The following is a 23,330-nucleotide window of genomic DNA, read 5'->3' as shown; positions in this document are numbered from 1 at the left end:
GTGCCAAGGTCAAACGGCTGCATCTGCTCATGGTCTTCTTGCTGGTAGCTTGAAGCAGCACAGGGAATCACTCTACAGGGCAAGAAGCAGGTGCATTCGAGCCTCTACTTGCCTGGTACTTCTTAGAAACCTGGTTTACTCTCGGGGCCTCACCCTGAGGACTTTATTTCATCCTAATAATCTTCCAAAGATTTGATCATTTCAAAAATAAATTTCACATTTTTACTAATTTAACTTTGTGTGCATGGGCACTTTACCTACATGAATGTCTGTGCACCATTTGCTGACAAAGGCCGGAGACATCAGGGCCCCAGGAATTGGTGGTATAGTTTGTTGTGAGCCTCTGTGTGGGATTGGCAATCGAAGTTAGATCCTCTGAGAGAGTAGCTAGTGCTCTGAACTGTTGAGACAACTTTCCTGCCCCAGCCTCCATCTTTAAACACTATCGTAGTGGGAGGCCGCTTGTTCGTTCCCAGCTGCCCAGACCATGAAATAATCACTCATAAACTGTATTAATTAAATCACTACTTGGCCAATCACTTAAGTGTTTTGCTAGACAACTCTTATATCTTTGGTTAACCCATTTCTATTATTTTATATTTTACCAAGAGGCTCGTGGCCTATCAGCAAGGTCCGGCTGGTAGCTTGCATCTTTCTCCTCTAGCGGCTACATGGCATCTCCCTGACTCTGCCCTTCTTTCTCCCAGCATTCAGTTTAGTTTTCTCCACCTAGCTCTATTCTTCTAAGCCACTGGCCAAAACAGCTTCTCATTAACCAATAAAAGAAACACATAGACAGAAGAACTTCCCACACCATTTCCTCTTTTCTGTTTAAATAAAATGGAAGATTTTAACTTTAACATAGTAAAATTACATATAGCAAGACAGGTATCAAGCAAGAATTACAGTTACAATATTTACATCTACTTTATACTTTATCATATATAAGGAAAACTATAACTATTTATTCTTCAACTCCCTCAAAGACTCCAGAAGAATATAATATTACCTAGGTAAGCAGGAAGTGCAATCAAGCAACTTCCAAAATGTGCAACAAATGACAAAGACAACTGACTACCTGGACAGTCACCCAAAGTCTCATTTGCAACGTTGGAGCAACCAACTTTGGATAAGGCCTAGAGTAACTGACAGACCATTTTCAGAGGCTGAAAATTTTCAAAACCGTTTTACCCTGTCTTGGAAAGTCTTTTTTACAGTCTTTTTTCTTGTATCCTGCTTGTCCTGTCCAAGCATCGTGCATTTTGTTAGTGGTCAATGCGTGGGCATTTCCTTACCCAAAGGCGAGTTTTGCCAAGAAGAAAACAAGTTCCAAGTGGAGTGTCTTCAGTGCTCAACATTCTCTCAGGAATACAGTTAAGTTCTATCCTCTCAATGCCGCACAATGAGTATTGAACATAATACTCATAAGTTTCAGTGAGGTCAAGTCATATTCACACCACAGCAAGAGTGGAAGTTAACCTTGTTCCTACCAAAAACCCATGTGCTCAGTCTTGGACATTTTCTTATATTTTTGTTTTCATTTTGTTTTGAACCAGGCTCTCATCATGTAGCCAGATTGCCCTTGAACTAATAGCAATCCTCCTGTATAAGTTTCTGAGAGTCCAGGAACAGACCACCGGCTCAACAGTCATTCACAACAGTCAATGGCCAAATGGCTCCTCAGAGAGGTCACTCTGATCTACACTTCCCTAATAACATGAGTTTCCACACTCAAGTGATGACTGCGAGCCATCTGTGTCTCGCCTTTGTGAACTGCCTCTCCCTGGAAGTGTAATTCTACAGCAACGTATCCCTAGGGACCCCCATCATCAGGGGTGGAGCAACACCGTCCTCTAGCATCCCAGCAGCAGGCACGCTGGCAACACTTCCCACAGAATTTGGCCGCCTCAGTCCCTCTTGGATGTGTAAATGATCCAAGGAAATGCAAATACGGAAGGGATTGGCTGTGTTGGAGGACACAGAGACCTGAGGCCAGCCTTGACTCGTGCCTTGCCATGTTTGTGCTGGGGTGTATGTGGGTGTGCGTGTGTGTGTGTAGTCTGTGTCTGTCTAGAGGTCCATGCATACACAGAGGCCATTGTGTTTACAGCTGTAATTCCAGAAAAAGTGGCTTCTTATTGTCTATAAGTTGGCTCTTCATTTGTCCCAGTATAACTTCAAAGAAAAGAAAACTACCTTTCCTTTGCTATATTTTAAGCGCAATGGTATAGAAGAAAGAAAATTTGTGAGTTTTCTTATGTCAGTGAAAATATCATTTAAATTCTGCATCTTGATCACAGAGGAAGTCTGGCAATGAACAGTACCCGATTGAGACCTCCTCACAAAAGCATCTGAAGCAGTTCTTCTAACAGTTTTTCTGCCTGGTTTCTTCCATGGCAATCAATGCCTGAGGCAGTGTAGTACACTAAGAAGCACACATTTGATTTCTGGTCCTTGTCCCTGGCACAGAGATCCCCATCCCCATAAGTCTCTGATCAACAAGCGCCTAGAAATACACTGTTCTAATACTCGTCTTCAAGCTGAGTCTTGACTCAGAGCACCTACAATCTATAAAATCGCCTGTGTGATAGAACACTTTGCAGCACTGAGGTGACCCTTGGCTCCTGGACAGCTTCGGTATGGGAGCTGGTCACCAAAAAGATAAAGCCATGATTAGAAGCTTGGAACTTTCAGCCTCAACCCTTTCCTCCGGGTAGAGGGCCAGAGGTAATCCAGCACACATGTCTGATCAATCCTCCACAGAAGTCCCTGGGTCTGAATCCCTTCCAGGTGGTTGACACATCCATACTGTGTGAGGATGGTGTGCACCGCTTCCATGAAGGCCCTCCTGGCGCCTGCGCACCTCTTCACCTGGCTGCTCAAGGGATCCTTGATAACATCCTACTTAATAAGATGGTAGACATGAGTATTTCCCTGATTTCTGTGGGCAGCATAGCAAATTATCATACTTGAGGAGAAGCCCAGTGGCCATGAACTAAGGAAGATAGGAGGAGAAACTAATTACTGACTGAAGTAGGGTGGTTTTGTGTGTCCCTCTTCCTTCTGCAACTGGTTGAGCTACACCCAGGAAAGAATCTGAGGAAAACTAAAGACTAAATGTTCCTGCACTGCTGTCATTGTCCTTTAATGAGACTGAGGAGAGGAAGGGCTGCCCAGAAGTGCTCTCAGGTGGGTGAGGGACTGACACCCATGCCTGGCATAGAGTACGGCTCCTCACAAACCATCATGCAGTTACGGAGCAGTCCATTCCTCCACGCGAGTAAACCTGCTGGCTAGTTTTCTCAGCTCTGCACACAAGTCATAAAAACCACAAGACTGTGCACAGTAAAATACAGTAAAATACTGTGCAGTTGGGCTTTCTTTGAAATGCCAGGTCCCAAATAATGACATGAAAACATATTATTAAGTATTGTCCTTATTTTAGGCTTGTTCCTAACTAGCTCTAAGAACTTAAATGAACCTGTTTATATTAATCTAAGTTCTGCCATGTCTTCATTGTCTTTCCTCCATATTGTACATCCAACTCCCTAAGGGTCTCACTAGCAAATTCCACCTCTCTTCTTCCCAGAGCTCTCTCTCTCCCCGGAAGTCCTGACTATCCTCTCCTGCCTAGCTATTGGCTGTTCAGATCTTTATTAAACAATCAGAAGGCGCCTTAGCAAAGACACATTTTCACAGTGTACAAAAAGATTATCCCACAACAAGGTCTTCTTGTCTCCACGGGCATCAGGTGTCTAACAATGCTCCCACTTAAGCCTGGCTTGAACAGTGTTGGAGGTTGCTGGTGCCATTGATGAGAAAATGGTGAGCTCTTAGGCAGGAAGCAGAGACTTGGAGGTCAAAACCATGGGAGGAAGTAGGGAGATACTGATGGTGTCCTAGACCCTTGCTTCTTAACTCTGGGCCAAGTAACTGAACATGGAGATTGCAAAAAAACTTCATCAGTAGTAAAAGGTTTCTGAATGATCAATGACCAAAAATTTAAAAAATCAAGTATATAACAGATTGGAGATATTTCTAGCAGAGTTGGGGCTGTTGCGTTGCCCCGTGACTTCACTGAGACCTTGCTTCTGAACACAGAACACACACACTTTCTGCCACGCATGCCGTCTCACCAGCAGCTCTACTGATCACTGCCAGAACAGCTCAGATTTAAAGGTTTGAGACCTGTATGTTAGGCATTACAGTGGTTTTGCCTTTTCTTTCATTTTTCTCTTGGTTTCTTAGACAGAGTCTCTATGAAGACCAAGTTGGCCCCAGTCACAGAGATCTTCCTACCTCAGCCTCTCCTGACTACTGAGAAGAAAAGGTGCTTCCAAACCCCGCTGTGTTAAAGTGTTTTTATTGTACGCCCGAAGTTTTCTGCTCTTCTAGAAATAAAACATTTTTTTTTAAATAAAACGTTTTTATTATGAGAGTCAAAGACTTTAAATATTCTGGTACTCCTCAGGATAATAGTATCAAATCAGTGTATCTTCCGATTGTACTGTGTAACATGAGGGCCAGCTTGTTTGTGTTTTCTGTGCCTCCCAGTACCCCACAGCTGTTTAGTCCCAGAGAAAATCAACCACAGAGGACTCCGTAAGTTATAAAGCTGATTGGCCCTTTAGGTCAGGCTTCTTATTAGCTAATGCTCTCATCTTGATTAACCCATTATTCTGATCTATTTTAGCCATGTGGCTCAGTACCTTTTTCAGTGGGGCAGCTCACATCCTGCTGCTTCGGTGATCTGGGCAGGAGTAGGAGGAATCAACTTCCTCCTCCCCAGAATTCTCCTGCTCTCCTTGCATCATTTCCACTTCCCGTCTGGTTTTACTGCCTACACCTCCTGCCTGGCCAATCAGCATTTATTTAAAACATGATTGACAGAATACAGACAATTCTCCCACACCAGTACTGTTAGAATATTTGGTTTTAAAAATTGCTGTTTGAGTTGCTGATGAGTTTCTTAGAAAATCATATTAATTATTTTGTCACTGGGCTCACAAAATATCTGATGAAATAACCTTAAGGAAAGGACTGGAAGGTGTGCAGGACACAGTGGACCTGGCAGCAGGGGCATCTGCAAGCAGGTAGCAGGGAGTGATGGAGCAGCATCCAGCGCAAGACTGGTGCTGCCCGCATCCTTCTTCTGTAACCCTCGCAGGCTATGCAGAGTCATGTCTCCTCAGAGATTTTAAATCCAGTCAAATTGACAACAATTACAATCATTAAACAACTTTTGACTTGGGACTAAGACAGAATATTCAACAGTTTCTGAAATGGCTCTGAAGATACTTCTGTCATTAAAAAATATAAGGATTTATTTATCTTACGTGTGACATTGGACTTCCTGGAATTGACATTAAGGATGATTGTAAGGCACCAACTGGTTGCTGGAGACCAAACCTGGGTTCTTGCAAGAGCAACAAGGGCCTTTAACCGCTGTGCGTCTGTTTGGTGCTGCGTTATCTATGTGAAGCGGTGTTCTCAGCATTGATGGGTCAATTCTGAAAATCGCCAAGAGGCTTTGCAACCTGAAGGGTCAAATATCAGTCAAGGTTCAGCTTTAAATACATTGTTAGTGTGCAAATTTGAATTCATTTTTAATAAATGGCAAATTTACATGAGTATCAAAACCGTTTTAAGCAAATTTCATGACTTACTACCAGCAAATGTTTTGTGTTACCTATTTTATATACCTGTGTACTGTGGTCACATAAAAATTTCTTTGGCAAAAGGGGTTGTGAAGTGGAAGAGTTTAAGAAGCCCTGGCCTGTACTAGGCAGTGGTGGTGCATGCTTTTATTGAGTTCATTAAAAGGCCTGAGTTCAAGGCCAGCCTGGTCTACAGAGCGAGTTCCAGGACAGCCAGGGCTACACAAAGAAGCCCTGTGCTGAAGAGTGGCCTGGGTAGAGAGGCTGCAAAGCGCCGTTCTAGGAGCGATGCCAGAGGCTGGCACGGGGCTTTCCGCTTCCCTGCTTTCTTCGTCCCTTTCTCTTCAATACCGAAGACATCACAGTGCGGACAGCGACGTTCTCCACTGGAAGGTCCAGGAGAGGCCCACTTCTCACCTGCTCTTAGAGGAGATCCTGGCAAGGGACTGGCGTTTAGGAAATAAGGGGACGAGAGTTACAAGTCACATTTCATAAGCTGCTTTCTGGGGCTGTGATTACCCAGCGACTTAGTTTTTCACTTACTGTCCCTCAACTTCTCATTTTATTCGAATGTTGTATCGCATCCCAGAAGTCCCAGGGAAAACCAAGGAAAGAAATGAAGATATTCATGACAAGTTACTAACGGGGAGCCGGTGGACATGTCCCCATTCTCTCAAGTCAACAGAGGTGACACATATTCAAGCAAGGTCAACTTCTCAAAGCCTGGGGCCTTGGCCTAAGGCATTTCACTGGGCACAGGAAAGCAGGCCTCTTAGGACACCAGGCCTCGATTTTAGATACACTAGTTTGTGTGTCCCAGCAGTGGGGGACAGCCTCTGTTTTGGTGGAACACATATAAAATAACCTGATCTGAACTGGAGCCAAGGGCCACAGGCTCTTCTGATCCTGCTTGCGCGAGGGAAGCTACAAATGTTAGGACCCAAAGCATCCTGGTCCTCCTATGAAGCTCCTATAGGCTGGATCTTTCTAAAAATACTTAACCGTGAGTGCCAGACAGCCCGGTGCTGGTTATATAACTCACATTACCAGCAATGCTCCCAAGCCCGCAAGGTAAAATGCCGCCAGCTTCACCTGACATACCAGAACACTGAGACACAGAGCCGAGAACTTACTCCAGCAGGAGACCTGCTTGTCTGAATTGGCACCAGACCCTGGATGTTTCTGAGTCTATACACTTATTTCTCCTTTGTGAACTTCTGAGTGATGTCCACTACCATTTCTAAGCCAATTTTCAGACTTGTAGGTTCATTGTATTATTTCTAAGGGTCAGCTATGTAGGCTCTCCCCCCTGCCTCTTTTTTGTAAAAGCCCAGGTACTGAAGTTGTTGATCGAAACAGTGCATGCATTTTGGGTCCGTGGAGGCAAAGGAAGCTTCCAGACTTGAAACCTAAATATGAAGAGGAAATATGAAAGTGCAAATGAGGGTGGGCTGAGGGGAGAATTACATTTCACTTTCTGGCCCTATATGGCCACAGTGCATAAGGAATTTAAACACAAAATTGTGTAGTTGGTTACCTATTTCTCTAACAAATACTTGAGCTAATCAACTTATAGAGAAAAGGTTGGAGAGAGGTAGCTCTAGCTGCCAAGTCTGATAATTTGAATTTAATGCCAAAGGCCACATGGTGGAACGAGAAGAGCAGCTCCCTAGGATTGTCCTCTGACTTCCATATGTGTACTGTCACACACACACACACTCACACAGGCACACATGCATGCACACACACAGGCACATACACACACACACACACATACATTTTAAAAGAAAGGTCTGTTTTCATTCACCATTTTGAAGCTTTCTGTCATAAATGATTGCACCAAAAGCTTTCGAGCCATGAAGAAGCAGCACAATGAGGTGGGTATGAGGTAGGCAGAACCCCTACTAAATGATGCTAAATGACTGGCAGAAGGCACCAGAACCCCCACAACCTTCCCGAGTTAGGTCATTCAAAGACCTAACTTCCTCGCAGCAATGCTGACCTTCCAAAAACCCAACCCAGCTCCTAACCATGACTGCTTGAGGGACAGCCCTTTATCACATGGACCTGTGGGGTCTAGACCACAGTAACTTTGTAGGGCAGCTCAGATTCTGACCTTGCTTAATGCCTCCTCAAGCAGGTCTCACTTCAAATTTAAAACTCCCTTTCCAAAGCTGGGGGGGGGGGGTGTGTGCACTCAGGAGTCAGAAGCAGGTGGAACTCTATAAGTTCAAGGCTAACCTGGTCAAGGGAGCAGGTTCCAGCACAGCCAGGGCTACACAGAGAAACCCTGTCTCGAATCTCCCCCAACCCCTAAAAGCTCTGTGTTCCCATTCTAATAACCCATTGTTCATTTGACAATCGGCAGGCTTGGAACATTTCTTTAAATGTAGCTCGTGTTGCCTGCTGTTTGTACAGCAAGGGTACAAGTGCACACAAGCCACACTTCTTTTATTCCTTTGTCTCACACGGGCTCTACACACACAGAAATCGCTCAATAATGAATGGATCTGAAATAGCTCAGGACCTTCGAGGATTTGGGCAGTGTTGATAAGGCCTGGCACTTGATGTGCATCGGGGACGAGCCGACTCTTCCTGTGCAGCGGCCCCTGGAAAACAGAGCAACCATAGAGGAAATGAGTTTAGAGAGGTTAAGTGACTCCTCTGGGAACCCAGATCTCCTACTCCACAGTTTGGGTTTCCACTCTGGTTGACTCTCAAGGATGAAACAGGAGACTGACTCTGCCTATAAGACAGCCTTACCAGTAGAGGGAGCAGAAACTTGCTTGTGTCTGGGAGCCAGTGGGGCCATGAGCAATTTGATTGAGTTTTTCTGTGCTTTGTCTTTAAAACCCCAGCAACAATGCCCTTCACCACCACCTCTGGCCGACACACAGCGGGGGAACAATAAACCATACCTCAGGACCCCACTAGGCGATCACAGAGACATGGAGACTAAACAGACACTGGTTCCTGTTTGATGCTTTTAATAAACATTGGAAATCAATTTGCCTACTTGAAACTTAAAATAAGCAGTTACATCAAATGGTCAAATAAATGGTTTGCTGGAAAGGTATTAGTACCCAGCAAGAATTTCAGGAGGCAATTAGATCTCTGGACAGAAGACCTTAAAACGGGGCATGCCATCCACACCAGAAGTGGTTTAAACTAAAACATGCTAATGTTGCAGGATAGTCTGGGTGCTGCGTGAGCCTGTGGTGAGCTGTGTGTGGAGCTGAGGCAGGAGGTCCAGAAGTTTAAGGCCTGCCTCAAGTGCCACCCTAGACTCCAGAGACTCTGTCTAAAATCTAGAAGCAAGAAGAGAGCTGGGGATAAAGCTCAGCGGGGCCAAGAATGAGTGCAACCCTGAGTGCCCAAAGGCAACAAATAGATAGACAGATATAGGTAGGTATATTTCATAGTCGAAAGACTGAAAGATTGTTACTGTTGCGCTACTAACACAGGAGTTTAGTAACTTAAAAGTGCTCCATCAAATTGAGTACCACAAACCATTACAGCGATGTGGAAAGACAATCCCCATACAACGTGCAAACTCCCAAGGCACAAGAAGTCTGCTTTCCCTTTTGTTTGAAAATATGCCCAGGACAGAATTAAAAAAAAAATCTGTCTTACTCAAACTAAAAATATTCAAAACAAAAAATAATAAAAATATTAAAATATTTTCATAGACAATGGAACTGTTAGTGAGTCCCCATCCTGTTTATTTAAAACTTATCATTTTTTTGTTATAAAATAGTGCAACTTTTTTTCTTTTACAGGGGGCAGAATTGGAGTCTCACTTAACATTGCTTTCCAGAAAAGCTAGGTAATTGGTTAGGTAAATTAAGTCAGTTGGAATAAAGTGACTTGAAGTTTCAAGGTAGTCAAAGTAATTAAAAACCTGATAAAATCCAGACTTGGTCGCTAGACTTTAACTGTTGTGAGCTGGCAGTAGACAACAGGCCTACTTTTTTAACAGGTCTAAATATGGCTCAGAATTACATATGAACAATTGTTCATGCAAACAGCCACGTGACCTGCTTGTCCCCTGTATGGGTAACTCAAACTCACCTTTCTGAGTCCAGGTTGGCTGCACATCTGAGTCGTGTATGCTTACTCTCCGCTACTTAATTTACTCTGCGGAAATAGAGTGGAATTTCAATGTAGAGTTACCCATTAGCTCCAAGGCTAAATTTAAACCTCTAATTAAATTAATCCGTTCACCTTAAACACGTTACTTCTCCCGCAGAGAAGTGTAGCAAGGCTTCTTAGGTGTCGCAGAACCTAATTCAGGAAGACAGTTGCTCCATACTGTGTTTAGTAAGTAGCCCAAAGGGCGTAGAAAGCTGGGTGGACGTTTTGGGAAGCCCCCGAGTAGTCCCACAGTTGCAAGCCCTAAAACCACTTGTTGCGGGGTGGGTCCAGAGTCACAGTGTCCTTAGGTAGGAACCCATATTTCTAGAACATATAACCAGGAACCAAACGGATGTTTATGAGAAATGGGAATAACTGTCCTTATCTGTCCCCGTTTACAGATGAGTAAAGAGATTACACTCGCAAACATTTAAGGGTGACGACAGGAACATAAGTGCAAGATTATTTTAGCCCACCCAGATCTTCAAAGAAAATGCAATACATTTTCAGGGACCAAATGAAAATCCTGCTATCTTTTGCTAAGAGTGTCCGGGGTGTGTTTGTAAAACAGCTGGCTCACATAGAAGGTGCTCACAAACCCAGGCAGCTAGATGCCTTTATTCATTCTTAATCTTGGCAGCCACCCCCTGGGTCTGCGAAAGACTGGGGGTACAACCCAGTGGTTAGCGACACTTTCGGTGGGAATGTCCACGTAGAAAAGTGTGCCCTCCCACGTAACTGTTAACAAGGACCGGTGTGTCCAGGCCCACGGGTAACGCTAGATTCGGTTACTAGGTCGCAGTGCAAAGGCTCCAGGTGATCTCCCCGTAACTCTTCTGGGAGCATAAGCCTGGGCTGTGGTTCACTGGGCTCTGTGGACACCCGCGATTATCCGCCCGAGCGTACCGAGGTGACGTGCTCGCCTCCAGCACCTGGCTTCCGCGCGCCCCAGGAATAGGACCGGCTGGGCGAGCCCCCGCCCTGCCACGCGCCGGGCTCTGCCTTCCTCCTCCTCTTTCACCTCCTCCTCCTCCTGCTCGGTCGCCTCCCGCCGCTGCGGACTCCGCCTGCGGCTTTGTTTTCCTCCCAGGTCTCATTCCCCACACGTGATACTGTGTTATTGCAAAGAGCGCTTCGGAGCACGAGCGCGGGGCGCGCGCACCTATAAATACGGCCGACCGGGCCCGGGAACACGCGATTGCGCGGCGCGCAGGGCCCGCCAGTGCGCGTGGGTCCCGGGCGTGGAGGGCGAACCAGGAGCGCGTGAGTCCCAGCGGCGCCCGAGCGCCCAGGACCGAGCATGGCCCGCCCGCGGGAGGGCAGGGCCGCCGCCTCGCACACCGCCTGCGCCCCGCGCCCTGCCCAGCCCGGGTCGCCGAGGCTCGCGGCCGCCGCTTAGCACTAGGCACCCGCCACTCGCTTCTCGGGCACCGCGGAACTGACGCCGCAGACGGACACAATGGCGGCGGCGACTGCCACCGCGGGCACGGCCGCCTGCAGCAGCAGCAGCAGCAGCAACAGCAGCAGCAGCCGCCGCGGCACGGACTCGGCGGCCACTAGCGGGGTGCAGGCGCCGCCGCCGCCTCCGACCACCGCTAAACCCGAGCCTCTTCGTAAGTCGCGCGTGGACCCGCGGCGCCGCCAGGCTGCCCTGTCCTTCCTCACCAACATTTCTCTGGATGGACGGCCGCTGCTGCAGGACGACGAGTGGGGCGGCGGCGAGGAGGGCGGCGCGACCAAACCGGGAGCGAGGGCTAGGATCAGCCTGCTGGCCGCCGGCTGCAACGCGTTCTCTGCACCGGGCACCGCGGTCGCGCCGTGGACCGCGGTCTCCGGTTCCAGCCCTTGCACGCTGCCTCCGTCCCTGATCCCCCGGCTGTCGGGGGAATCGCTGCCTCCCCGTTCAGCCCCAGCTGTCACGGGTGCTCAACTGCAGCTGCCCGACGGTCCGGGGGGCGTCGGACAGGAGGAATTGGAGGAGGATGATGCCTTCACCAACGTGCAGGTGCCTCTGGCCAGCTTCTTGGGCTCTGGAACCCCCGGGAGTGCGAGCGGCAGTCGGGGCCGCCTCAACTCGTTCACTCAGGGAATCCTGCCCATCGCCTTCTCCAGGCAGAACTCGCAAAATTACTGCGCCTTGGAGCAGCCAGGCCAGGGCGGCAGCACTAGCGCCTTGGAGCAACTTCAGAGGTCCCGGTGAGTGTCCTGGATGCCAGGCGCGGCCAACTTTGCGGTGTCCTTACGACAGGAACCCCACCGGGGTCGCTCCCACCTTCCCGCGCCTGACTAGATCCCGGGCTCCTGGCCAGAATCCCAAACTACTAGGGCATATGAAAAGGGGAAGAGGCCCAGGGAGTATGTGGTCACATGTGTGCATGAACTCGGCACTAGCAGAGCAGGCGCACCATGCCCCTGCTTTAGCCAGAGAGTTGAGAGAAGCAGTTAAAAAGCTGCTCTCAAGCCTCCGGTGCAAGCTTCCTGAAAACCAGTCCAGACCCGGAGGCGCGTCCCCAGCTCAGGGCAAGCAGGCCGGGTGCAGTGGGTGGGGCCGGGAATGGGCGGCGCTCCGGAGCCCCAACTAGTAGCAGACACGTGGGAACCCACTGGAAAACTTTGCAGAGCCCGGGAAATCGTGTTTTCCTTTTGTTTTTCTAAGAAGTGGAAAGTTTTTTTCTGGCATTTCCTTGGTCCAGGCCTAGGATGTGGGGGACAGAGAGGAAATATGGCCTGAGACTTACATTCGGAGAAAAACTGGCGAGAGTTAGAAGCTTGCTATATGCTCCTGTGAATTATTTGATTTGTGACATCTTAGCAAAACCGTGAAGTCTGGTTAGTGGAGAAATAGCTGTAGTCCGTTGCCGTATGTTGGGGCAGTTGGCTTTGGTTCCGTGTGGAATAGAGAGACTGCAGGTGGGGTTCTGCAGGCTTGCAGCATGAGTCCTTCCTAGCTAATAAAAACCTCCTAAGAAATTATCCCATCGACTATCTTAGTTAACTAGCAGAAACTTAGGGAATCAGAGCCTCTGTTTCCTTTAAGGGCTAGGCCCTTGCCAACGTTCTGTGGGCATCTAGGTAGGCAGGGAGACCACCTCTGCTGCCCATGCTCTCCTTGACGCTTCAGCGAGGGCTCAGACTTGCTATGGCCAGAATAAGAAGGTGACCGCTGTTGGAAAACTTCCTTGCTCAATGGAATGAGAGAAGAAGCAGCTGGGCTCACGCAGAAGTTTGCTGGCTTCCCAGTGCTGTAGCCAGAACCATGCTGCTGTTGGGTCTGATAGTTCCAGTGCACAGGGGCCTTATGCACGGGAGGTGAGGATGGGGGGGTGGGGATCTGGGGAGGCAGCCTCCTGATTGCACCAATGAATGAGTGATTCTGGGTACAAGTGGGAATCCTGCCCTGGCATTCCTTGTCAGAGCATGCATCTTCTGGAAAGCCCATGAGTGGATGGGCAGCCCTAGGCTGGTAGAACTGTGTTAGCACTTGACATCCCACCCAGGCTCTTAGTGACTCTGGAGTCTGAGCCTAAGCCCCGCAGCAGGCGTTGTGCTAAACCAGCCTGTGGCCTGGAGGGCAGATGTGCTGACAGCAGCAGGAAATGGGATTACCCTGCACACTTCCTCCAGGAAACCAAAGGACACCCTCCGCTCCCTTGCTAATCCTAGCCCTGGAAAACTTTAGGGTGCCTTATTTACTTGTTTATTTTTGTTTTTACTTATTTATTTATTTTATTTTTCTAAACGGGGTGTCTATGTAGCTCTGGCTATCCTGGAACTCACTTTAGACCAGGCTGACCTTGACCTCACAGATCCACCTGCCTCTGCCTCAGGTGCTGGGATTAAAGATGTGCACTGCCATCCACCACCTGGCTAAGATCTCTTCTATCCAAACACACCTAGTCTCAAAGATGTGTCTGCTAGTCTCAAAGATGTGTCTGCCTGACAGTCATACTTGACCAAACTATTTCTGAATAGCCTGCATTTGGCAACCTGATTTTTGGCAGTTCTTAATTGGGGGAGAGGGCAGAGGAAGGCTGAAGTGTTTTGAGGAAGGTCACTGTGGCCGTGGAGACATTTTCCGAGGTGTGTCACTTTTATGGCCCCTCAAGAGGACTTTCACCTGCTCACGCTTGAGCTTGCTAGCCTGTGGCCTGGGTAGGGCCAGGCCTCTGCTGCTCTTGCCTTCCTGGTGTATTGGCTTTCTGAAGCCCAGTAGCCAGTAGGCTCTCTCCATACACTGTTTTACAAAATCTCCTGGGAGGTGAGAAGCCAATCAATGCGGACTTTCTGTGGATTCTTCCCTAGTTCTGTAAGAAATTCTATGAAGCCTTGTTTTTCCTGATTGTGAACTCTGGACCCTTAGCCTTATGGAGAGCAGTCTGTCTGTTTCCACTATGTCCCGCGCGGGTTTTTGCCCATGTTCCCCAGGTGGTTCATAAGTGCTGCCATAGTGAGTTGAAGCGCTTCAATATTGAGTTTGTCAAGGATATATAAAAATCACAACTTCAAGGCCTGGACTCTTAAAACTGCTTCTGGTTTCTTCCCTCTGCACTCCTGAGCGACTGGGGGCGGAACCCAGCTCCTTAGGCAAGCCAGAGAAGCCTTCTGCCACTCAGCTTTAACCCCGGCTCATCTGGACTCATAAAACCAATTAGAATGAATCGCCTTGCTGTCCGTGTTTGAACTGTGGTGAGAGGAGCATTTCTGTGGTCGGAGCTTAGGGTGCGAGCTCAGTAGCCATGAATACCAGCGGTGGTCACCACTGCTGTACACAGAAACTGGACATCAAAGGTCTTTGACCCCCACAACTGCCCTGTGATTCTGTAGCCTCTTCTGATGGTCTGATTTTTTTTTTTTTCTGTTTTATCCTCCAACTTTGTTGCCACTTCCTGGGCTCCCTTGTGTTTGCAGGGCTTCCAGAATCCTGCCAGCCTTTGTGAAGGGATCTCTGGCAGCTCTGGGGTTTCTGGGCTGCAATTTAACTGCTGAGCCCCATATGGGCGAGGTGTTAATAGACAAAGGGAGCAGATTTTTGGAAATGTATTTTAAGGCTTTAAAATGTATTTTACTTTAAAAACATCATCCCAGGCCACAGCTGGCTTCAGAGAACCTTGGAAGCTGCTAAATGGTGTGCAGAGTAGAGCTCAGGTATGAATGCCAGCCAGAGGGCTTCCCAGAGGGGCTCAGGCGTGAGTGCCAGTCAGAGGGCTGCGGAGTGGGGTTCAGGCGTGAGTGCCAGCCAGAGGGCTTCCCAGAGGGGCTCCGGCATGAGTGCCAGTCAGAGGGCTGCAGAGTGGGGCTCGGGCGTGAATGCCAGCCAGAGGGCTTCCCAGAGGGGCTCCGGCATGAGTGCCAGCCAGAGGGCTTCCCAGAGGGGCTCGGGCGTGAATGCCAGCCAGAGGGCTGCAGAGTGGGGCTCAGGCGTGAGTGCCAGCCAGAGGCAGTGTTTAAACTGTACTGTTTAAAAATAGCACAGTCTTGGCCTTTAGAACACCTGAGTTAGCTCTGTGTGTAATGATCACTGCGTCCCATGCAGAACAACGTCTACGGTGGAAGGAGTCATATGATGGAGGACCCATGTCCTAGGTTGGAATGCTGTGTGACCCTGGCAGGTGAATCGGCAACTTTCCTCTTGAGCTCTTTGGCCTATGTCTTGGACCCTTGCAAATGCCTTGGCTATACTTACCTTTCTGAATGCTAAGAAGTGTGCTCTAGGGCCAGGGCTGTCGCATGCCAGTGCAGCTAACCTGTCCTGGGATCTGCTCTTAAAAAGCAGGTGGTCCGGTTAAGCAGGGTAGCTTTTATCAGTAATACTGGCTCTCAGGATCCCGATGCAGGAGGATCAAGGCTGGCCTTGATTGCTGGAAACAAAAGCTAGTTGTCCTTTCTGACCAACTAACCAGCCTTGGGATAAAGGAGAAGTCACCGTGGAGGGAGGCACTGTCCAGGTCTGACAACTTCCCGAACCGCAGGCCTGAGCTCCGAGGTTCCTGGCTTGGGTTATGCACCCTTTCAGGGAAGAGCTCAAACTCTTTGCCGTTTGCTCCTCCAGCCACTCACAGGCTTTCTGTCTCCTGCTCTGCGCTGTCCCTCACAGCAGTATGGGAAGTTGGTTCCTGCCGCTGTACACTGTACTCTCTGAGATTCTAGAGTGAAGAAAAATGCAAACCATCCGGGATTGAGAGCCAGAGCCCAGGAGGGGACATGGTCATTTCCCCTAACTTGGTCACCTCCTTGCTTTGTGGCTGATTTCCTCAGCTGTCAGCAAACCCAGGTTACCTCTGAGCCATGTTTCCAGCAACACGAGTTCCAGAATCCAGAGCTATGGCCTTGGCAGAGCCAGGCTCTAGGCAGGTGCTTTCCGAAGGCTGAGCTGACCACTGAGCTCTCTAATGAGCTAAGGAATATTAGCATATGGCCTTGGCTGGTGTCGCAGGCCCAGGCCTCTACAGTGTTTCTATAGTGACAAAATCTGCAGTGTGTGTGAGCCGGGGAGGCTGAGCAAATGGGAAGCCTAGTGTTTGCTCTCCAGGAAAGGTGTGGAAGCCACTCTGTCTTGCTCACCCAGCAGCTAACCCAGAGTCACCTCCCTGGGGAGTTGAAGTGAGGAGGAGTGGCCAGTGACAATGGGCATTCCAAGACAAGTAAGAGGAACAGTGAGAGCTGCTGACCTGACCCAGGACCAGCTTGGAGAGTTCTGGGCTCTCGACCTGTTCCTCACGGTAGTAAAGGCTTAGATAAGTGAGCCTGCTTGTCCAGGGCCTTAGTGTAAGGCCTGTGGCCTGCGAAGGGCAAGGGTGTGTCTGTCCTGGGGTCGTAGGATAATTTAACTATGGAATTAGATGCAAAGGAGTGGTGAGTTTGTTCATGGACCCGCTTGGGAAACGTGCACGGATGACTGAGGGAGCCGCGAGTGAGTGGTGGGGCTCCCTTCGGTGTAGGCTAGACTTTTGTTTACTTTTTGAGAGTGGTGAGCGGTCTCAAGAAGCCCATACCAACTTCAAGCTTGCTTTGCCCCCAAGGAAGGTCTTGACTTTCTGCCCCTCCCAACTCCTGTGTTTTAAGAACTGGGGTTATAGAGCACAGGAGCCTTCCCAGCTGTGCCACCTGAGAAACTGGAGGGTCACATTGGACTTCCGACTCCAGGAGGCCACCCAAGCCTTGGCCTCCCTGGGTGACCATTCCCAGCCGGCACCCCTCCCTCATCAAGGAAGCCCATTTATAAAGTGCTTTTGTAGATGGATGTGGATGGCAGCCATAGCCAAGTGTCCGGCAGGAGTCCAAGGCCATGCAGCAGGCAGAGGGCGACCTTGGGTACTTTGTTTATCTGTCAGGTGTGTAGAAGAAACTTGTCTTGACTCCTGCATCAAGTATGATTCAACAAAAGCTGACTGTGGCTAAACTCAATCATGCAGCCCCGCAGTGCTGAACACAGGAGGTATAAACATAAAATTGAGCCCCTCTCTGTGTTGAGTGACCCAGGTAAACACGTGATTTAGCCCCGTGAGGGATGGTAGGTAAGCTCTTTCCCTCAGAGCCTGAATACTTTTCACCCTCCTGGAGCAAGGTCTTAGACACAGTATTATTATTTAACACACGCGTAGTAAGTTATGAGGATTCGGTGAGTCCTGTTTATGGCTATCCTGAGACAGTGTATCAGCCCTGTTTTAAGGTGTAGAGAGGTTAAGTAACTTTCCTGAGGTTCCTCAGTCCATACGTGGAACATGGTTTTAAGGCCTTGGAATCTGCTGGTGCCTGCACACCTCTGTGTCACACTTTCTTTCTCAACTTTAGCCCACAGATGCTGACTTGATGACTTCAAAGATCATTGCCCACCCTGATGTCTTTGTTTAGATTCTGACCTCTGTATCATCTAAGGAGGAACTCTGTGGGCCAGGGCAAGCAGGACTCTCTGTGACCACAGTAGTGAAATCGGGTACCTGGTTGGGATCCCGTGCTCAGGTGGCCCTGTCCCCTTTCCATCCCTGCTGCCCTCCCTAGCTGATCACACTGCCTCCATCAAGGGGCCTTTGCCCTCTGTCTAACGTTCTGTCTTCAGTGTCGCGCAGGTCCCAGCCAGGGGTCAGCAAGGTGTGGTCCACTGGTCTTTCACATATCGGTTTCCGGGAAACAGCCACACCCTCACATGTCTGTGTTGTTTCTGGCTCTCTGTGCTAGGATGACAGAATCGAGGAGTTGTGACAGAGACTAGGTGACCAGCAGAAGCCTCAGCTCTTTATTCCTTGGCTTGATTTAGCAAAATCACGGCACCTGTGACCTGGTGGGCTCTCAGTGTCCGGGTGTGCAGGTATCCCAGGCCCCTTTCTGTCCACCATTGGCAGCTCTCCTCTAGATGACATGTGTCCTTCTCCCTGGGTGGGAGACTCACCTAAGACCCACATCTAAGCCCCCACCAGTCTTATTCTTCGTATTTCTTACAGAGTGGCCTTGGCTGACCCCTGGTTGCTTTTTTTCCGTCCCCACCCCCATGCACTGGATGGCGCAACTAAGCCTCTTCCAAGTGCAAGTTCATCCTCTTCCCCCAAGACCATCTTCCCCCGGTCCCCACGCCTTCAGTCCTGCCCCAGCTTGTTTGGTAAAGCAGGGAACTTAACCACCTCCCACTCTGTCCTGCGACCTGAAGGTCCCATCCCAACCTTAGCTGGGGCTGTCTGTGTGGCCTGTACCTCCCACCTGCCCTCCTCCAGCACGTGAGAAACAGGGACAAGGCTCTCACCGCCTTCCAATGCTGCATGTTTTGAAAATCCCTTAGCTAAGGGGAGCGGGGTTTGCCTACAGGAGGTATTGACAGAGCTGATGGGACAGGACGGTTAACACCACAGGAATCCACCAGACCGCCAGGCAGTCCTTTCCCTGGCTTCCTGGGAGCTGGTGTGCCCTGAGGCCTACCCATAAATTTTTCCCTCTGGAGGCTGTGCTAGTGTCCACATCAAAGGAAATGCATGGAAAACCAGTTTCTGAAGAATCTGCTGGATAGCTGGACGTGGTGGCTCATGCCTGCAGCCACACACAAGGTGGAGGCAGGAGGGCCAGTGTGGGTTCAAGACGAGCCTGCACTATATAGCAAGACCCTGCCTCAAAAATACTTCAGGGAAAAAAGAATATGCCACAGAAGGTGATCTGAATGTCCCCAGGGTTACTGTCATATTTTCTACTTCCCAGTACAAGGGCTGTGGTTGTATCAGTTGGCAGCGTGTTTGCCTAGCGTACAGGAAGCCCCGAGTTTGAGTCCCCAGCACCACAAAGGGAAACAAAAGGCGAACCCATCAGAAGAGTTTGGTCTGTGTAATTTAAAACGAATCTTCCAGGGCGGTGGAGACATCTCGGTGGTGGAGAGCATGCTCCGCTCCTGCAGAGAGCCTGAATCTTCCAGGGCTGTGGAGACATCTCGGTGGTGGAGAGCATGCTCCGCTCCTGCAGAGAGCCTGAGTTGGACCCCAGCACCCTCGTCGGTCCATCCACAGCCGCCTTAACTTCAGGTCCACTCAAGTGTGGTGATAGCCTCCTGGGCAGGCCAGCAGCACCCTGGGTTGGAAGGAGTGATGGGAAAATTTCCCAAGAACCCAAGAAGGGCAGCTTCTCCCATGGGGAATGAGCCCTGGCACCTCTGCCTTCTCCTCGGCCTCTCCCCCGCTTTGCCATCACGGTGGGAGAATGGACTGAGAAGGGAAGGACCAGCCGTGGAGTCCCGCAGCGCTGCTGCTTAGCAAACCACCGCCAGTCACGTTCCCTATGCCCCAGTGTGGTCCCTCGTCTGTAGGTTGGGGCTGTGATTTCTGCCTTGTAGAACGTATTGGGTTCCTGTTGCTGTGACTGATTATCTATCAAGAAGAATTCGAAGATGGATTATTTCAGCTAACAGTCAAAAGGGATGCGGTCCCTCATGGTCACGTGGCTTCTGCAGCAGGATCAGAAAGAGAAATGAATGCTGACATTCGGCCCTCTCCCTTCTTCCTTTTTATTCAGTGTGGGATGGAGTTACCCACATTCAGGGTAGGTTTCCTTCTCAGTTTACCCCAAGAAACTCCCTGGCAGACCAGAGGTATGTGGAAACCAGTGTTTCCATGACGTTGGCCCTGTTAGCAAATTATCACAGAGGTGACTGGGCTGGGGAGCTGAAGCCTCAGTCTCTATCCACTTAACTAAACCCCACTAACTACTCCATGCTTTTCACCAGGAAGCAATTGAGAAGCTGGGTCAGGCCTGGGAAGGTAGTGGGGAGCTGGGGTTAAGGTACTGGAATTATTTTATAATTGGTAGTAAGACCAGCCTATATAGGAAACCGTGCCCCTGCATCCCCAAGACAGCAAGACCCAATGTATCCTGTTTGCCATTGCTGACTCAGCACGGGCAGTGGTGAGGCCCTTCTTGCCTGTGTGTATAAGGCACAGTCAGGAGATGCCATGCCAGGAGGGTCTCTCTCACCCCTGCTGGGCACTCTCAGGGCAAGCCAGGGAGATACACTTTTCCTCACTCCGTTTGCAGGCTTCTTCCCTGTGGTCAGGAGCTGTTTGTTCAGCTTGCAGGCTCTAAGTGGCTTACCCGCTCCTGTCGGGCTCCTTGGGAATGAACAGCACAGTGCGACTGTGATGCCTGGCATTGAGTCCGTTGCTGCTCGGGGTCGTGGCTGACTCCTGTTGTAAGTTCCTCTTCACGGTCCCCCACCTCCCCTTTTGCACCCCAGCCAAACACTTAGAACTTTGTTGAGGCTTCTAGGTGTAGTCTGTTTATCATTGGCACGGCAGCAGTTTTAGGATCAGTGTGCCCAGGAGTCTGATCCAGACAGGGTTGGCTTATTTAAGTGGGGCCCAATTCTTCTTCTAGAAGAGAAGCAGAAGTCAGGGCCACCAGTCCTGAGGTGGGGTCAGTGCCCTGGCAGCTGGGCTCCGGGTGGCAGAAGTCGGGGCCACCAGTCCTGAGGTGGGGTCAGTGCCCTGGCAGCTGGGCTCCGGGTGGCAGAAGTCGGGGCCACCAGTCCTGAGGTGGGGTCAGTGCCCTGGCAGCTGGGCTCCGGGTGGCAGAAGTCGGGGCCACCAGTGAAATGGAGCTCACAGGAAAACTGCTTATTTCTTTTGGTATCAGAGTTGTCCTTTCAGGAAAATGCCTTTGGGCATATCCAGAATTTCAATTTTCCATCTACCTTTCCCACTTTAGGGTTCAGGAGATTGAAGAAGGGCCCTGGAAATGTCTCCCTAAGGAGGTCAGGAGAGAGGATGGAGGGGTTCAGGGAAAGGGGAGGATTGAATGTAGTGGTAGTCCAGAGACATGTGACTGTTCCTAACACACGACACTTCTTTTGTCCTTCTGAGCCCAAGCTAGCCCTTACTGTTGAAATCAGAGCAACCGTGAGTACCCAGTGAGAGTGCCCAGTGACACCCTCACAGGTTGGGTCTGTTACCTTTGTCTCATAAAGGAGCTGGGAGAAGGGCATCAGACCCTTTACTGAGATTGCATGCAGCCTCCTGCTCCCTCCTGCACTGATTCTGAGTTGCATGCAATTCTGCACCAGCTACACAAGGGCTCGGGAGACACAGAGTATTTAGGAGGGTAAGATTAACTGGAGTGGAGGACTCCCTTATCATGAGCAGTAAAAAACCAGAGTCAGATATTGGGGTTCAGTCTAAAAACCAGAAAAGCAAAGCAGTCAAACCACTAGAGAAGCCTCACCTCTACCAAGGCTGGGCGACCACAGACTGAGCCAACTAAACAGACTCAGCCTCTCTGCTCCCATTTTATATCCCTCTAGTGCTGGGATTAGTACTGAGCCTCCACCACCTGGATTTGTTTCAGCCCTGGGTGGCCTTGAACTCACAGAGATCCATCTGCCTCTGTCTCCCAAATCCTGGGATTAAAGGTGTGTGCCACCACTGTCTGACCTCTAGTGCTTAACTTTGCCCTTCTGATCTTTAGGCAAACTTTATTTACTAAAACCTAAATAAAATATCACTATAGACTCCAGTGAGACAGCCTGTGTGAGTTGTCACGGGCTGAGGTGGGAGCCAGTGACAGTCTTGGAGATGACTGACCTGTGAGTTGGACCTACAGAACATATACCGTATCATGGAGGGCACCGGGCATTGCCATCCATTGGATATTCCCTTAGGGAGAGTGAGTCTCAATTCAGTGGGAACAGGGACACTTCTGAGCTTTTCAGAGATGCACGCACGAGTCACCCAAATAAGTGCCTGGCTTGACATGGGTGGGATTGTCCCTTTGGTCTCTTGATGCCCTCTTTGTCTGGAGTGGACAGACAGACTCTCCAGGAAGAGCCCACAACAGTCACCTGCTTTTGTGGCACCTAGGTTTTGCTCTTGCAGGGTGTATGCAGGTGAACAGTGTCCCCTCCCTGTGCCCACTGGGAGTTGCAGAGTGGAACCTCTCGGGATGAAGAACTGAAACAAAAGGAGGGGGACCCGGCTGCTCTTAAAGAATGGAGAGAATTTTACTGTAGCTGTAAGGGAGACAGCAGGCAGAGGGAAGAGTCCAGGCTGAACGTGGCTGCAGACTAAACAGGACCACGAGAGGAGCGTGGGGAGGGGAGAGCAAGAGAGGAGCCCCAGACTGAGAGGTGACCTGGGCTAAGAAGCCAGGAAAGTAAAAGGTAGACAAAAGGAGTAGGTAACCAAAGCAACTGAATTGTATAAGGAAGGGCAGCTGGTGGGAAGACCCCAGCCCTGGGCTGGAGAGTTGGGGGGGGTGCCAGCCACACCCTGTGACAGGTATGGACTGAGGGATGCTGGGAGAACCTGGCCCCAGGTCCACTTGTTTTGTTACATAGGCACCTCAGTTAGTAGTTGCTAGGCATGAGACCTAGCAGAAATGAGGCTGTAACTGTTGATTACCTCAGATGAGCTTACACTGAACCAGGGAGCTCCAAATGGTAACTTTCTAAGGCCATGCGAGCACACAGGACAAGAAGACAGACAAACAGGCAGGTTGGTCTAGCATACGGAATGCTAGCAACATTGGGAGCTGGAGGGCACAAATCTCCCTAGAGTTCCAAGGGAATCAGCCCTACCTACCCCACCTTGAGTTTAAACTTTCGTCTTCGGAACTAAGAACTAGTCAGAGCTAGGAGTTGGTTCTCACATGAATGTACCAGCCTTTCTCCTCTGCCTGCAGGATGGACAGAAGTAAGCTTTCTGTCACTCTAACAAATAGCTGGGATGACCTCCGTGGGGGGGTTGACTCAATGTTTGGGAAGTTGCAGGTCGTGATCTTTTGGGCCACTGGTAGGCAAACTGTTACAGTGAGAGAAATGATCGCACAGAGCTGTGGGGTTCATGTCCAGCAGACGAGAGGAGAGAGCCTGGGCTCCTACAGTGCTCTGATGAGCATGCTCCCAAAGGAGCCAAAGGTAACCAGAGCACAGGCATTTAACACCATGGCCCTTGAGGGACATCCCAGATCTAAATTACAGCAAAATCTGTCACCAAACCAAAATTAGGGTAAAGGAGATGGCTTGGTGCCTGAGCTGTGGGGTTTGATTGGGAGATGGGGGTAGAATCTAGACTCCATTCT

General features: G+C 49.7%; 1 protein-coding gene and 1 long non-coding RNA gene across 5 annotated transcripts in view; one reads left to right on the top strand and one right to left on the bottom strand.

Annotated features, from left to right (window-relative positions):
* Nucleotides 1–8,031: 8,031 nt before the first annotated feature.
* Nucleotides 8,032–11,585, bottom strand: LOC125409120 (uncharacterized). Its single transcript, XR_015734745.1, has 3 exons — nucleotides 11,457–11,585; nucleotides 9,729–9,794; nucleotides 8,032–8,266 (listed from the first exon to the last, which is right to left on the bottom strand). It is a non-coding gene; the product is annotated as an uncharacterized LOC125409120 (long non-coding RNA).
* Cables1 (Cdk5 and Abl enzyme substrate 1) overlaps nucleotides 11,026–23,330 on the top strand; it is a 100,965-nt gene continuing 88,660 nt past the window's right edge. For 2 of the 4 annotated variants that reach the window (XM_085676316.2, XM_048448002.3), the window contains exon 1: nucleotides 11,030–11,987. In XM_085676316.2, coding sequence (XP_085532442.1) covers nucleotides 11,251–11,987 — 737 coding nt within the window. In that variant the 5' untranslated portion in view covers nucleotides 11,030–11,250. Of the gene's footprint in view, nucleotides 11,988–23,330 lie in introns of all 4 variants that reach the window. The other 2 variants (XM_085676317.2, XM_085676318.2) reach the window with 2 other exon arrangements.

This window comes from Myodes glareolus, chromosome 13 (assembly GCF_982192425.1).
Source record: "Myodes glareolus chromosome 13, mMyoGla1.1, whole genome shotgun sequence".
In the NCBI taxonomy this organism is placed as follows: Eukaryota; Metazoa; Chordata; class Mammalia; order Rodentia; family Cricetidae; genus Myodes; species Myodes glareolus.
Note: the sequence above shows the minus strand (reverse complement) of the source record. Positions and strands in the feature narration are given on the sequence as shown.